Source organism: Pelodiscus sinensis, chromosome 10 (genome assembly GCF_052426305.1).
Source record: "Pelodiscus sinensis isolate ZL-2025 chromosome 10, ASM5242630v1, whole genome shotgun sequence".
Classification (NCBI taxonomy): domain Eukaryota; kingdom Metazoa; phylum Chordata; order Testudines; family Trionychidae; genus Pelodiscus; species Pelodiscus sinensis.
The window spans coordinates 3,390,846-3,404,614 of NC_143061.1; the positions used below are offsets into that span (position 1 = coordinate 3,390,846).

General features: G+C 57.1%; 1 protein-coding gene across 7 annotated transcripts in view; it reads right to left on the bottom strand.

Annotated features, from left to right (window-relative positions):
• TP63 (tumor protein p63) overlaps nt 1-13,769 on the bottom strand; it is a 187,284-nt gene that overhangs the window by 114,486 nt on the left and 59,029 nt on the right. For 6 of the 7 annotated variants that reach the window (XM_075938257.2, XM_075938256.2, XM_089780696.1 and 3 more), the window contains exons 2-3: nt 7,412-7,540; nt 5,704-5,836 (exon numbers count right to left, since the gene is read on the bottom strand). In XM_075938257.2, coding sequence (XP_075794372.2) covers nt 5,704-5,836; nt 7,412-7,485 — 207 coding nt within the window. In that variant the 5' untranslated portion in view covers nt 7,486-7,540. Of the gene's footprint in view, nt 1-5,703; nt 5,837-7,411; nt 7,541-12,764; nt 12,912-13,769 lie in introns of those variants that run through there. The other variant, XM_089780698.1, reaches the window with a different exon arrangement.

Genomic DNA, 13,769 nt, shown 5'->3' on the forward strand with positions numbered 1-13,769 from the left:
ACGGAAACCAAATGGCGGCTTGCTCCCCAGTGCGTGTTTGTTCGCAGACAGGACACACACTCGACCCAGCAGTGGGAAAGTCCAGGCCCAGGTCTGAATTTGGCCCCCCTCCCTAATTCTCTTCTCTAGCAGATTTGCTCTAGTTCAGCCACAAGGTGCTGGGTTGGCTGCTGCAGTCGCTGAGTGAAATCCTCCGGCATGTGTCATGCAGACAGTCAGACTAGATGAACCTAATCCCTTCTGGCCGCTAGCAAACCTCCTTCTAGCAACAAAAAAGCAGAGGGGTTTGGAACGGGTCCCAAAGGAAGAGAGATTAAAGAGACTGGGACTTTTTAGCTTAGAAAGGAGGAGACTAAGGGGGATATGATAGACGTCTATACAATCATGGTGGGTATGGAAAAAGTGAATAAGGAAAAGTTATTGACTTGCTCCCATAACATAAGAACTAGGGGTCACCAAATGAAATTATTAGGTTGCAAGTTTAAAACAAACAAAAAAGACTGATCTTCACTCAGTCAACCTGTGGAACTCCTTGCCAGGGGATGTTGTGAAGACCAGGACTTCACCAGGGGTCAAAAAAGAACTGGAGGTTAGGTCCATCAGTGACTATTAGCCAGGAGGGGTAGGAATGGTGCCCCTAGCCTGTTTGTCAGAGGCTGGGAATGGGCGACGGGAGAGATCACATGATGATTCCCTGTTCTATTCACTCCCCGTGAAGCACCTGGTATCGGCCACAGTGGGAAGACAGGACACTGAGCTAGATGGACCTTTGGTCCGACCCAGTGTGGCCGTGCTCATGTTCACCTCCTCTGCTCGGAGCATTCCCCAACAAGGTCCCCACGGCAGGACTGGTTTGGGGAGGAACTCAGTTGTGCACACCTGTACGCTTTGCCCTAGTACACCCCCCTTTAAGGGGTTTATCCTCGTAACAACACACCATCCCCATTTCACACCACTGACCTGAGACCTAGAGAGAATAAGCAACCTGCCCAGGGGCCCATTGGAAGCCTACGGCCCAGCAGGATTCCAGCCAACGCCCTAACCACTGACCCATCCTTCCTCTCTAGTCAAACAGAAAAAGCCGCTTATTTATTTATTTTTATTTTTTATTTTTTTTACAGATGGAGCCTCTCTAGTCCGCACTCTCGGGACCTCACTGGTCCAGAACCAGAGAACTCGTCCGACCACGGGAGGTCCATATTGTCCAGCAGCATGACCAACGCTGCCACTGCTTGCGGGGCTCTTAGAAGACACGGTGGGGTAAATTAGAGCTAAACAGCACAGAGCAGAGAGAGCCAGGACTGGGGGGTTATAATCTTTATGGGACCGCGGGAAACTTGGCCACGTCCACGAAAAGTGGCCATCTGGCTCACTGAAATCATGCCGGACCACAGAAACGATGAGGCCAGAACTCTCTGATCTGGAGAGGTTCAACCTGGGGTAACTCCCCTGCAAAGCTGCCTACACTAAGTCACGATGAAATTGGTTAGCTGTGCTCCTCAAGCCACCTTCTGTGGTTTCCCCCGAACCTCTCGTGCCGTGGATGCTTTACAGGGGCAACTCTTTTAGGCAGGAAAAGCCCCTGAAAAGCCCCCCAGCTACTCCCGAGGTCTGTGAAACCATGAACACAGGAAATTTTTGCCCATCCGCGGGGACACAGCGACAGCGGAGTAAGCCCGGAAAACGAGCAGCCAGCCTGCTAGTCTGTAACTCAACTAGTCATGAGGATCAGGGACAGAGGTGGCAATGGCCTTAAAACAGCATCTTAGAACTACAGTGCATGAGACGGCTGACTCTGAACAGACTCTGTTTATGGACTTTCCCCTCTTTTTGAGCTCAGAAGTTCCTAGCCCCTGTCTAAAAAGCCCACATTTAATCCATCGGCCTAGGGACTAACAATCCCATTTAAAACGTTAACCAGGTCAACTATATTTTCACCAGGCTGCCGTGCTACGCCGCAGGCTCCAGCCGGACCAGGCGCCGGTTACCCCAGTAAGCATGCCGGTAAGGGGTAACCAGAACAGTAATTCCTCGTGTAACACTCTAGATGTATTTCAGAAAACGATCATGTTAAGTGAAAACGTGTTTGTGGGGTCAATTTTCCCATTGAAAATAAAGGAAAAGGCGGGGGTTGCATTTCAAGCGGTGGTGTCTGTTGGGACCGGGGCATAAGGTTGGGGGGGAAGGGGACTGGGTTACGGCAGGGAGGGGAGGTGTTTGGCTCTGGGGAAGGGAAGGAGAGGAGAGGGGAGGGGGATCGGGTTGGGAGTATGCCCCTGTGACACGTCTGCTGGAATCCACACTGCGTCCAGCGCGGGGGGGGGGAGGGCGGGGGAGGCACCGGGGAACAGCACAGCAAGTGGCAAACCCTCCTCCGCTTTGCAGGGAGGCAGGGGAAGCCCCGCGTAGCCGCCGGCAACGGGCCAGCTGGGGAAATCGTGTTATTCCAAAGACGGTCGTGTAATTCAAAAAACTTTCCCTAAAAAAAAAAAAATCGTGCTATCGTGAAAACGTGTTAAGCGGGCACGTATTAAATGAGGAATTACTGTAGGGCAATGTTTACCAGGTAACTGGTTAACCAATTAACCCTTTACATCCCTACATCAGACAGAAAGCCTTAGAGGAAAGGAATTGAGATTTTTAATGACAGCAATACCAGCAATACCCAAGCGCCCAGACGGTGCTTCTAATTTACAGTTTAATTCGAGTCAAAATGAATAAGCAACTTGTACCCAGAAAGGGGAACGGGGAGGAGGGGGGGGAAGAGGGGAGGGAAACGGCCTCTAAAGCTCATGGGAAGTCCGTGGATAAACTCTTCTCTCTCTACTCCGTGCCAGTCTATATCTCTCCGATGCAGCCAGAAAGCCAGCCCTCTACCTTTCTGTCCGACGGTAACTTAAACACCGCTCGGTTTTAAGCTGAGACTCCTACGGCACCTCCATTGCCACTGTGCTCCTATGTGCTCATCTGCCCCTTCCAACCGTTTCTCCCCGGTCCGATGCACACAGCACACCGTGCCTTCCAGGGACATGGCCGAGGTTGCACGACAGGCAGGTGCTCGGAGAACTCCTGCCCTGCGGCGATCGGCAGGAAGAGAGGAGATACGGGGTTGGAAGGTATTTCAGATTACACACAACAATGGCCAACACCTGCCCCGAGGCGGCACATTCCCTGCCAGCGCAAGCTGCAGCCTCCTCGCGCCCCAAGGACAGCAAAGCAAACACCCGCTTCCCTGCGACGCAGCGTTGTCGCCTGTCAAGCCATGTTTGCTCATTTCGAGGGCGGGAGAGAGGAGAAAGAACTTTCCCTACTTTAAAACCCGGCTGTTTGCTCAGGTCCGAGGCGCATTTTTTCCTTTGTCAAGCCTTTTGTAGTGGGCTTGCTTGAACGAAGGACTAGCTCTCTTTTACTGGAAGGCTCTGGTACGGTCATGAATTAACACCGGGGCACGCAGCACTTCATGGGCTTGAGCCAACAGCCGCACACCCAGCGACATGGAATTTCACAAAGCGGCTTGTCCTCAAAGCTGGAGGCTGTGATGTACGGGCGAGACGTTCGGTCACGCTCGTGAAAAAAAAAACCTCACGCCGCTGAGCCTCGGCGTGCAGACTTGGGAACCACATGCCCTGAAGGGTGGAGCTCAAACCCACCCCATGCAAAAGCATCACACCACAGGCAGAGGCTTCACCACCACCCGGCTGCACCGCGGATAGCGAGGGCAGCGCTCCCCCACCAGCAGGAGGCAAGATTTTCGAAAGGGCTGTCCCGAGCCAAACTGGAGAGGGAGGCTCAGACTCAGGCCATCTGTCCTTAACACAGCACCACTCCCAAGCTTTCTAGAAGGCAGAGGAGCCTCAAGGAACTCAGCCAGCCAGGTGGGGTGGGAAGCTAGCAAAGATGCATCCGACGCTTTGAAGCGAGTCCACCAGCTCAATTCTAAGGTAATTGCTAGTTTTAGGGACAGGGCACCCCCAAGGAACAGGGCGAGTCCTTCAGCCCGGAGGGACTTTGGACGGGCACCGTTTTACCAGCACTGCGCAACTTTCGGGGGTCGCAGGAACCTTTTATCAACAGGCAAACTTTGCCCCCTTGGGGGCAGTGGAGACAGGAGCGCCACTCCAGGTGGGCTACCAACAGGGGTTTGCAAACCCCGGGTCGCGACTCGGGACAGGGCGGTGGGATGCCGGGCACTGGGTCTCATGGTTACAGGGAGGGTCAGGTGAGCAGTGGGGGGCGGGGGCGCGAAGGCAACTCCCTGGCTGTCTTGGCACCAGACTGCGCTGCACCCCAGAAGCAGCAGGTCCAACTCTTAGGTGGGGGGGGGGTACACAGGGTGCACTGCCCCTCACACTAGCTCTGCACCCCCATTGGCTGGGAACCTGCTGCCGGCTGCTTCTGGGGCAGCCTGGTCTGTGGTGCCAGGAGAGGCAGGAAGCCGCCTTAGCCAGCCCTCCTGCTGCCGCACCGCGGGGCCGTTCGAGGTGAGCCCCTCCTGCCCCAGCCCTGCCTCCCCTGCCCCAGCCCTGCCTCCCCTGCCCCCCAAGCTGGAGCCCCCTCCGGCACCTCAAAGCTCCCACCCTGGAGCCCGCACCCCGGTCACATGATCTCGGGTCGCGACACCAACGATTTTCTTTGCGAGAATGAAGTTTGAAACCCGCCGGGCTCCGTGCTGCCTGCCCGCCATGACAGGACCATCTCGCCACCTGCCAGCCCCAGGAATAGCAGCAGGCCAGGCCTGGAAACCCCCGTGGCCACTGACTCACCCCTCCGATTTACATGCACACATGTCCCAGCCGGGATGCGCTCGGCCTCCAGGGTCACTAGAAACCCGCAAGAGGATTCGCCTAGTGACTGGCCTGCTGCAGATCCAGCGGATGGGGGGCAAGGGGGTGGGGAAGCTGCTTCTATGGGCACGAGCCAGAATTGGGGTGGGGGGAGGGGGAGAGCCGAGCTGCAAGGTGGTAAAACTCAAATGAACAGCGGTGTGGGAAGTTGCAGCATGGAACGTTCTAGCCAAGAGGACGTAAGCAGGCGCCGGGCACGTCCCGCCACCCCTACGAGGCCCCTCTCCCGCCATACCTGCCGCCTTCAGCCCCCAGAAGTCTTGCCAAAAGAAAGCACCGAAGGCAAATGAACCAGCCGCTCCCCCGGCCGCCTTTGCACGTCACCCACAAACGCGCCGGTGAAACAGTCGTGGCCAACGCTCACGAGAGTCGCAGTGGACTCTTGCCGGTCCGGATGGGGGGGGGGAAGGGAGGAGCAAGAACCAAGCGGAGTTGACGCTAGCCTGCTCGCACGGAGAGACAATCCCCGCGGTCACACGCTTACTCGTGCTCCTTTGGGGAAGGGGCTTGGGGGAGCGCGAGTGTGTTCACTATACCAGCAGCCACGAGTGTGTAAACTCTCAGCGCTCACAAGCACATTGCGTAGATGGCTGGAGGGTACGAATGGGGGCTGCACACAGCTCCCTCTACGACCCTCCGAAACCTGGTTGGCTCAGACCTTCTCTTCCTTTGCTCTGCCCCCTCACTCCGCGCTGCTTCGCGGCCGAACACAAACCCCGGCAGAGCCAGCAGACCAAGCACTGGGGAGAGAGGCGAGCACCTCCCTGGGTTAGCCACGGGCCTGTCCGAGCGCCGGTTGTAAACGGGGCTCCTGCCACAGCACGGACAGGCCCTGGTGCAAGCGCTTCCCCACACTCACCCACGTGGGGTCGCTCCCCTCCGCATCCTGCATCCGGACACAGTCCATGCTGATCTCGATTTTGTTGGTAGGGCCGTTGTCGGAGGCATCGTCCACGAAGTTCAAGTTGATCGGCTGAACCGAACAGATCGGCCTGGGAGGAATCAAGCAGAGGCGTTACAACAATGCTCTGACATCCCGCTCCACCGAAGGCGAGAGCCTGGCTCCCATTCAGCATCGGGAGGGGCCAGAATTTCACCCGACCACCAGGTGTCTGCCAGCTTGTAGCACCGAGCGCCCCGGCGCCAGCATGGGCAACCTGCGGCCCATGGGCCACATGCAGCCCACCGGGGCTCTGTGGGGGCCCGCGAGACGTTTTGTTACTGTGGCCCATGCGCGGGGTTGCAAGAGTCTGTTGGTTTCCCCACCAGAGTTTCTAACGAAGACGTCAACGTGTAGTCGTCTGTATAATTAACCAACAGGCCCAGGGTGACCGGTTCATCCTGTCGACTACACGTGTTCCCGTCCCCCGCTGCCTCTGTATCAGAGGCAGCAAAGGGGGATGAGGGAAGCAGGAGCCGGTGCTGGGGGGAACCGGCTTAAAAACTGTTCCCCCCCCAGCACCAGCTCCACGGTGCCGCCTGAGTGCCCCCTCTACCCGCCCCCGGCGCTGCTGCCTCTCTCAAAAGCTCCCTCCCCCAGCCTTCCCTGGAAGGTTTCACTGATCTGCTTCATTGTCCTCCCCTCCCTATGTCGTGAGACCGAAGGCTCAGCCCTGAGGGGAAGGGACGTCTCATCCTTTACTCCCAAGCGGGCTGAGAGCAGCGCAGCGCCCAGGCGCGAGCAGCCGCGCTGTGCAGAGGAGAGGTGGACGGTGGACGTCACGCATGGGCTGCCTTTGAGGAGTCTGACGGGCGGGGCGGGGGAGCAGGGTGGGAGTCCGCCCAGGGCCCTGCGGTCAAGGGGTGAGGACTGGGGTGCGAGGCTGCCAAAGGGCGCTCTGGACAGTGGGGGAGGCGGAGGTCGCGGGGCCCAAAGGGAAATGACAGGGCATGGGGGAGGGGGTGAGAGGAACCTCAGGGGATGCAACAGGGGGAAAAGCTCACCCAGGGCCCCATTTTCCCTAATGCCAGCCCTACAAGGGCAGCTAGTCTGGGCCCCACCTCCACGCTGCTCAGCTTTCCGAGGGGCACAGAAAACATTTCCCACCCCCCCGGCCAGTGAAGCAAAAGCAGCCACGGCCTCGCCTTCTTGTATTCCTGCCCACGCTGTAAGAACTGAGGCAAGCACTGAACGGCAATAGCCCAGGCCCCCCCCAACACCAGGGCGATGAGACCCCGCCTCAGGGCCCCAGTGCTGTTCTCTCCAGCTTCTCACACCACTCGGGTACCACACACCCCTCAGGTGCGTGCATGGCCTCATGACTAACACCTGTCCCGTGTCTGTTCTCTCATTCCCCCATGGGGTGGGGGGGAGCGTGTCTAGACCGTCCACAGCCTCTCTCCCCGGACCATCAAAGGTGCCACTTGTGGAACGGACGTCTGCCCACCACCAACCGAACTGAGACCCCTTCAGTGGCCCCAGCAACCCCCAGTAACCATGAGTCAATATGGCCTTGGGCCAATTTCCTAGCACGCAGCTAGACACAAGGACTCCGAATCTCCCATTACTAATTCCCTGAGCCACCGGGCATCCCAGCCCCCGAATGTCTCTGCCGGCTGGGACTTACTGTTCCAGGAATTCCCAGATGTGCTGGAAAACCTCTGGACTCAGGAATTCTTTCGTCTGCGAGCTCTGGGACATGGTGGAGCGGTAGTAACTTTCCGTCCAGGAGAAATGGCCCGGAGTTTCCACAAACCTTATAATAAATAAGAAGTGATGTTGAGCCCGCGATTAAACCACGCAGAAACCTAGCCACACAAACTGCGGTGTGAGAAAAGGGAGACACGCTAGAGGCCCAGGACTTTCACGGCTGTACAAGCTGCATCCCCCAGTCCCCGGGATGTGTTCGGAAAGGAGAGAATTAGAGCATCCCTCGTGTTATGGCAGACACCCTGCCGGGCGCCCATGCAATCCTACACGAGAGGGAATCTTACAGCAGAACTTGATGTCATGCTGGCATGAATCTCCACGATCGTTTGCATGTAAGGAAGGCAGAGCTAGGAGTCAGGGATTCTGCTCCATCTCCAGCACTGACCTGCAGTGTAACCTTGGACAACCTTGCCTCGGTTTCCCTTCCTGCATCTGTCTGCCCTGTCTATTTATGTAAGCTCTTTGGCACAGCGGCAGCCTCTAACAGGTGTCTGCACAGAACCCTAGTACAACAGGGGCCTACAAGTGGCACTGTTCGGTAAATAATCAGTTGTTACGCTGCAGCTTCGATCTAGGGCCACACATGGCCATAACGTAACACAAGATCTAGGGGTCACGAAATGAAGTGACCAGGCAGCAGGTTTAAAACAAACCAAGGGACGCATTTTTGTCATGCAACACCCAGTCAATCTGTGGAACTCCTTGCCAGAGGATGTGGTCAACATCAGGACATTCGCAGGGTTCAAAAAAGAGCTAGATTAATTCCTGGAGGATAGGTCCATCAATACTTATTAGCCAGGCTGGGCAGGAATGGTGTCCCTCACCTCAGTTTGTCAGAGGCTGGAAATGGGTGACAGGAGAAGGATCACTTGATTCCCCATTCTAGGGAACCTGGCATTGGCTACTGTGGGTAGAAAGGACCTTTGATCTGACCCCGTCTGGCCGCTCTGATGGTGATTAGGAGATAACTTGCATCCATTTCTGGTTTAAAAGCATCAGTAGCTGCCCTGCTTTCGAACGATTCACAGTTGTACCGGTAGCACTGTGAGAACATGTGCAGTGTTTCCATCTCTTCTTTCTTGTTGGAAAACAGAACCCCAAGCAAATTCCCTGGAATGGAAAACACCCCACAGGCAGAAAACGCAACTGGGAGCCAGCCCTGCAAATGCTTCGGCAGCCACCACTCCGGTGCCACACAGCGCCTTGACTGGCTTCTGTTCAGCAAGAGGCGCTCAGGCAAAGCCCCAAGGGAACCTGCTGAAGTTCTACAGCCAAAGCCATCACGCCCCCTAAGAACGACTGAGTGGCAGGAGACCACGCGGGGCCGGGCGGGTACCGAACGGGCTGCCATCTCCTTCGCTTTGCACTTTCGTCGCAGCTTTGGCCTCCCGTGGTCCAAGAGGGGACGGGATGAAGCACGTGCGCTTGGGAAAAAGCTGCCCCTTCGTGGCGTTAGATTTGCACAGATGCTTAAGGGGGGGTGCAAGAGGCGCTGTCCAGCAGGGACCCCTGGAGCTAAGAGCACATCTCTCTGCGGCGTGATGGACACAGCCAGGCTCTGGGGGGAGCGAGGGGAGGAAGACAAGGGCACTTATCCCTACACTCTAAGCAGCCTTGCTATGACTTAGCCCATTGCCACGGGCAGCCGGTAATGTAGACAAGGAATCCGAAGTTGCCTACGCGACCCTGCCCCCAGGAAGGCTGTGGCTGCAGGCGAGGGCTAGAGTTGGCCACTGCCGCAGCACGGCAGCCCTGGGCCTCCAGGTGGCCAGCAAGGACAGGGCTGGAGGTGGGCGGGGCTTTGTTCCAGGGGCGGGGCCTAGGGCAGAAGGGGCGGGGCTTGCCCATGCCTATTACAGTGCGTGACTGCAGGACCCGGGGGCTTCAGGCAGGTCCAGGCCGGCCTATGCCAAGGGCTGTACCAACATGAGCGACAGTCCTCTGTTTCCTGCCCCACCTCCCCGCCCCCCCACTAACCACCCTGCATCTCCTCGACTGCTCCCCCATGCTCTGCTCCCCTCTGGGTGCCAGGTGTGCACCACTGTTGCTGGTGCCCAGAAGAGTCCAAATCCCCGACCCCCCTTGGCTCATGGGGGACGCAGACGAGGTCACGCAGATCCTGCATTCGCCGTGACCCATGGAGCCCCCAAGCGCCAGGGGCCCTTAGGCGCAGCTTGCAACAGGTGCACCTTGCCCTCACCTCCGGTCAACAGCCACGCCCAGCACCCCCCCCCCCCCCCGCCACACCGGCTGCTCTGCGACCGGCCCACCTTTCGCCTCCAACCACCCTCACTGGCCTCCAAGAACCGCCCCCGGGCGACTGTCCAATCCCATCGGCTCCCCGGTCCCCACCAGAAAACCCCGCAGGCCAGCAAGAGCCCCTCCCCGGCCTTTCAGCAGCCCCCCTCAGCCCCAGCCTCCTTCTGCAAGCCACCGCTTGCCGAGTTCTCCAACTCACGCCCCGCCCCAGCCCCTCCCCGCCCAAAAAAACACAGAGGCCACGTCCCTTGGGGGAGGGGGAGAAGGGAGCGGTGGGAAGAGGCAGGAACTGATAGCCCCCCTCCCCCCACAGCCCGCTGGTACTCCTGGGCCAGGCTGTAAAACCACTCTGGCCCGGGATGGCCCTAGACCAGGGTGGGCAATAATTTTTGATGAGGGGCCACTCCAAGATTTTGGAAAGTGGGCGAGGGCCGCGCGCTTCCGTGGTATTAATGGAGGAGGTGTGGGGTCTGGGATGGGGGTCGGGTGCAGAAGGCAGCTTGGGGTAAGAGACTGGAATCTGGGGGAGGGGGGGGGGGGGGAGTTGGGACCAGGCAGGCAGGTGTGACCTAGGGCAGGGGACTGGAGTGCAGGGGTTTGGGATGTGACCTAGGGTGGGAGGGGATTGTGATCTGGGGCAGGAGATGGGGGGAGCAGATCTGGGAGAGGATGTGGGTGCAAGAGGGGGGCAGAGGGTTTGGGTATGTTGAGTGAGGGGAGTAAGGGGGCTGGGGTGCCAGGAGCAGGCTGTGGCCAAGAGACTTACCTGCCAGCTGCCAAACTAGCCCGCCCGCCTGCAGAGCTTAAAACATTCCCAGCCAGCCAGCCTGGCCATGTGCTGCATGAACACCTGAGCGGACAGAGGGGGCGTGGTTCTTCTTAGCTGCCTGTTAGTCCAACAAGCAGCTCCCATTGGCTGGTTTTTGCCAGAACCCGGCCAATGGCAATGTGCTGGGGGCGGGGCGGCTCCTAAGACCCCCCCCCTCCCCGTTTCAAAACAGAAACAGAGCCCTGCAGCTGTGTTTCTGCCCGGAGCGAGCCTGCCTGGGGCATGTTCCCCAGGCCGCATGTTCCCCAGGCTTGCCCTAGACCACCAGAAATGTGGCCGTGATCTCTTGCCTCTCAATTCCAACACAAAGCTTTTGAAACAAGCAAGCTCTGTATTCCCCTGCTCTGTCTGTGCGTGGCCCTGCCTCAGTTTCCCCATTTGCGCAACTACAACAGTCCCCTCCTCCTTCACCCTCACAGGGAGGGGTTGACTCATGAGCATCTGCCCAGCAGTCTAAAGAGGGAAGAGGTCACAGGACCAGTAAGTCTGGCCCCTCACTCAGCTGGGAACTACAGCAACTGGCAGGTCACTTTTACTCGCCTACAACTTTCCAGAGCGCCCTGCTTCCAGTAACACTAAACTACAGAGGTCAGTGTGCTCCACGGAAAAGGTGACATGGAAAATAAAAGTCACAGTACATATGAGGGTCTTTTCCCTCCTCCCCAACCCAGAAAATCCCTAAATTTGGGATCTAACCCCTCTTGCCACCACCCCCTATCGCCTGCTAGGAGTTTGACCGACTCACTAGACAGAGGCTGCTCTTAGGAATGCACACATTTGTAGTCCTGCCAAAAAAAATGAATGCCCTGCTAACTCCAGCTATCTGGCCCCTCTCCGCATTTGAGGCCACCAATTTGCAACCACCTACATGTTTAAATCACGCAAGTCCCTCTGGCTTTCTGTGAGATGGTGGGCACAGCTAGCTACGCATGGAAGCGTTTCCAGGACTGGGCGCTTGGATTGCTGCTTCCAGGCACTAGAGTTTGATACTTTCACGCGGCACTTGGCACCCCAGAGCACGTGACATGACGTACAGTATTTAGTGAGCAAGACTGCAACCACCACCACGCCGAGGGCTTACTGCTGGGCATTATGCCCACACTATTGACTTGAAAGGGACTGAAACCTGGGAGCCAATGTTTGTTCAGCCGGGCCGTAAACTGACCATCTGTTAACTGGGTTCGCTTCGCTGACCGCTGCAGGGCAGACACCTGCAGGGTGACACAGCACGACTGTTTAGAAGGAACGTTGTATGGCAGGCAGCAGAGCATTACCCGGGCCAGCTACAGCCGACCAGGGAGTGGAGACCGTCACCAAGTTGTAATTTGGCTCGGACACTGGAGCCGCCAACTCAACTCTTATAAAAAGCTCCAGGGGATTTTCAGTGATCAGAAGAACCGTGGTTTTAGGTCTCATCTAAGAAGCAATCTCTCTCCATCGGTACTATTTCCCCTAGCACATTGCTTCCATACTGACTCAGCCGACTGACTCACCAGGGTCTGCTCGTGTTACTTGTGTGCCCCCCACCCCCAACCTTATTGATCTGGCACGGCCGGACAGAATCACAAGGCATCAGAGCTGCAAAGGCTTTTCACACAGGCCTCTTGAGACTCACCATGAGAGCCTTGTGCGTACTGACTGCTTTCTGCTGCCTCTGCGAATTGCACAAGAATTACCCTCTGGTCCTCGTGGGGCAGGCCTGCGGCCTATGCCCTGGGCAGGAAAACAACCTACGTGGCCAGGAAACTGGCAAGCCCCTTTTAACACCGGAGGACACTTTGCACTTCCAGAGCTGAGCTGGGCTTTGCAAATATTAACCCTTCCAGCAGGCAAGAACAACAACAAAACAGCTGATAAAGCGAGAAAACCATGGCAGCTCCTACAGACTTCCACTGGATTCCCAGCAGGTCTCACAAGCAAGCCTTAAGCAACTCGTTTGCCACCAGGCAAGTCATCTGCAGATTCAAAGAAGATCATCTCATCCCCCTAGAACTCTTCCCCCCTCTCCCTCCAGAGGGGAAAGGGGACACAAGGCTCAGCTAATTGGAAAGGACCTTGCAACCCCAGGGAAGGGCAACCGACCAGAAACTGCCTGCGGCCAGGCTGATACTCCTACCACAGGACACGTGCTCTTGTCTAAAAATCCCTACCCACAGGGTGCACAAAAGCCCATTTTACTCACACTGCTGGAAAGGAGAGAAACCTTCCTTCTGGGCCCACGCCAGCCCCAGAAAGCTAGGCCAGGGTCTGAGACAAGACACACCCAGCCTTAAAACCAGGTGCTGCCTATTTATACAGGAGAAGGGCTGGGGGCGGAGCTATGCCTTTAGCTCCGCCCCACAACCGGCCGGAGCCCTTCTGCCTCTTGAGAGATGACCCTGAAAAACCCCAGGCCTGGCCCAGCAAGGGTTTCCTGGCTTTTCTCCCTGCAGGGCAAGCGGCAGGAATGAGCAGATCTGGCCTGCCATCAGGCTGGCAGTGGGGTTTCTAGTCGCTAGACCAGCCGGGAATAGGAAATTATACTGAAGTCCAAAGCTAGCTAAGCCTGACTGGTGTGTTTTTCAGCAGCCCTGCCCTGTTCATTAACTCCAGCATCTCTGGAAAAGCAGGGCTTTTTGCAGGGGCTGAGAATTTTGTCCCCATAATGCTCATACAAGTTGGACACACCCACGCACACACCCACACACACACAGCTGCCTCCCTTCCCCATGGCCTGGGCTTCCATTGTAACCCACCCACCTCGTGTGGGTCACTGCCCCAAGGAGCTGTACAGCCTAAACTGAGAGCCAGCTGGCTTTATAGCTTATGGTGCAGTGGCTCTTATCCTAAGTTCAACAGGTCCCAGGTTTGAAGCTGCCTGGTGGTGGTTACACCAGCCCCTGTTCCCCTCTCTTCCCCCCTCCCAGGCTCTGCTTGCAGCCATCTGAGTCCTGGTTGCAGGAGCTCTCTAGCACAGAAATGTTTGCCCAGACCAGAGAGTTTCAACCTGTAGCATATGAACTCTTGACCCAAAACTGCCTTAATCCATGGCCTAGCAAATCCGCTGGAGAAGTCTCATGGGGATCAGGGATCTAATTTGCCCCAAGGATAGGCAAACAAGCTCACATCCCACCCTAACGCAAACCTTTCTTGGAGACTAGAACGCTTGGGTGTGTGCTCTTGCTTTTCCTCCTCTCCCCCCAAGCCA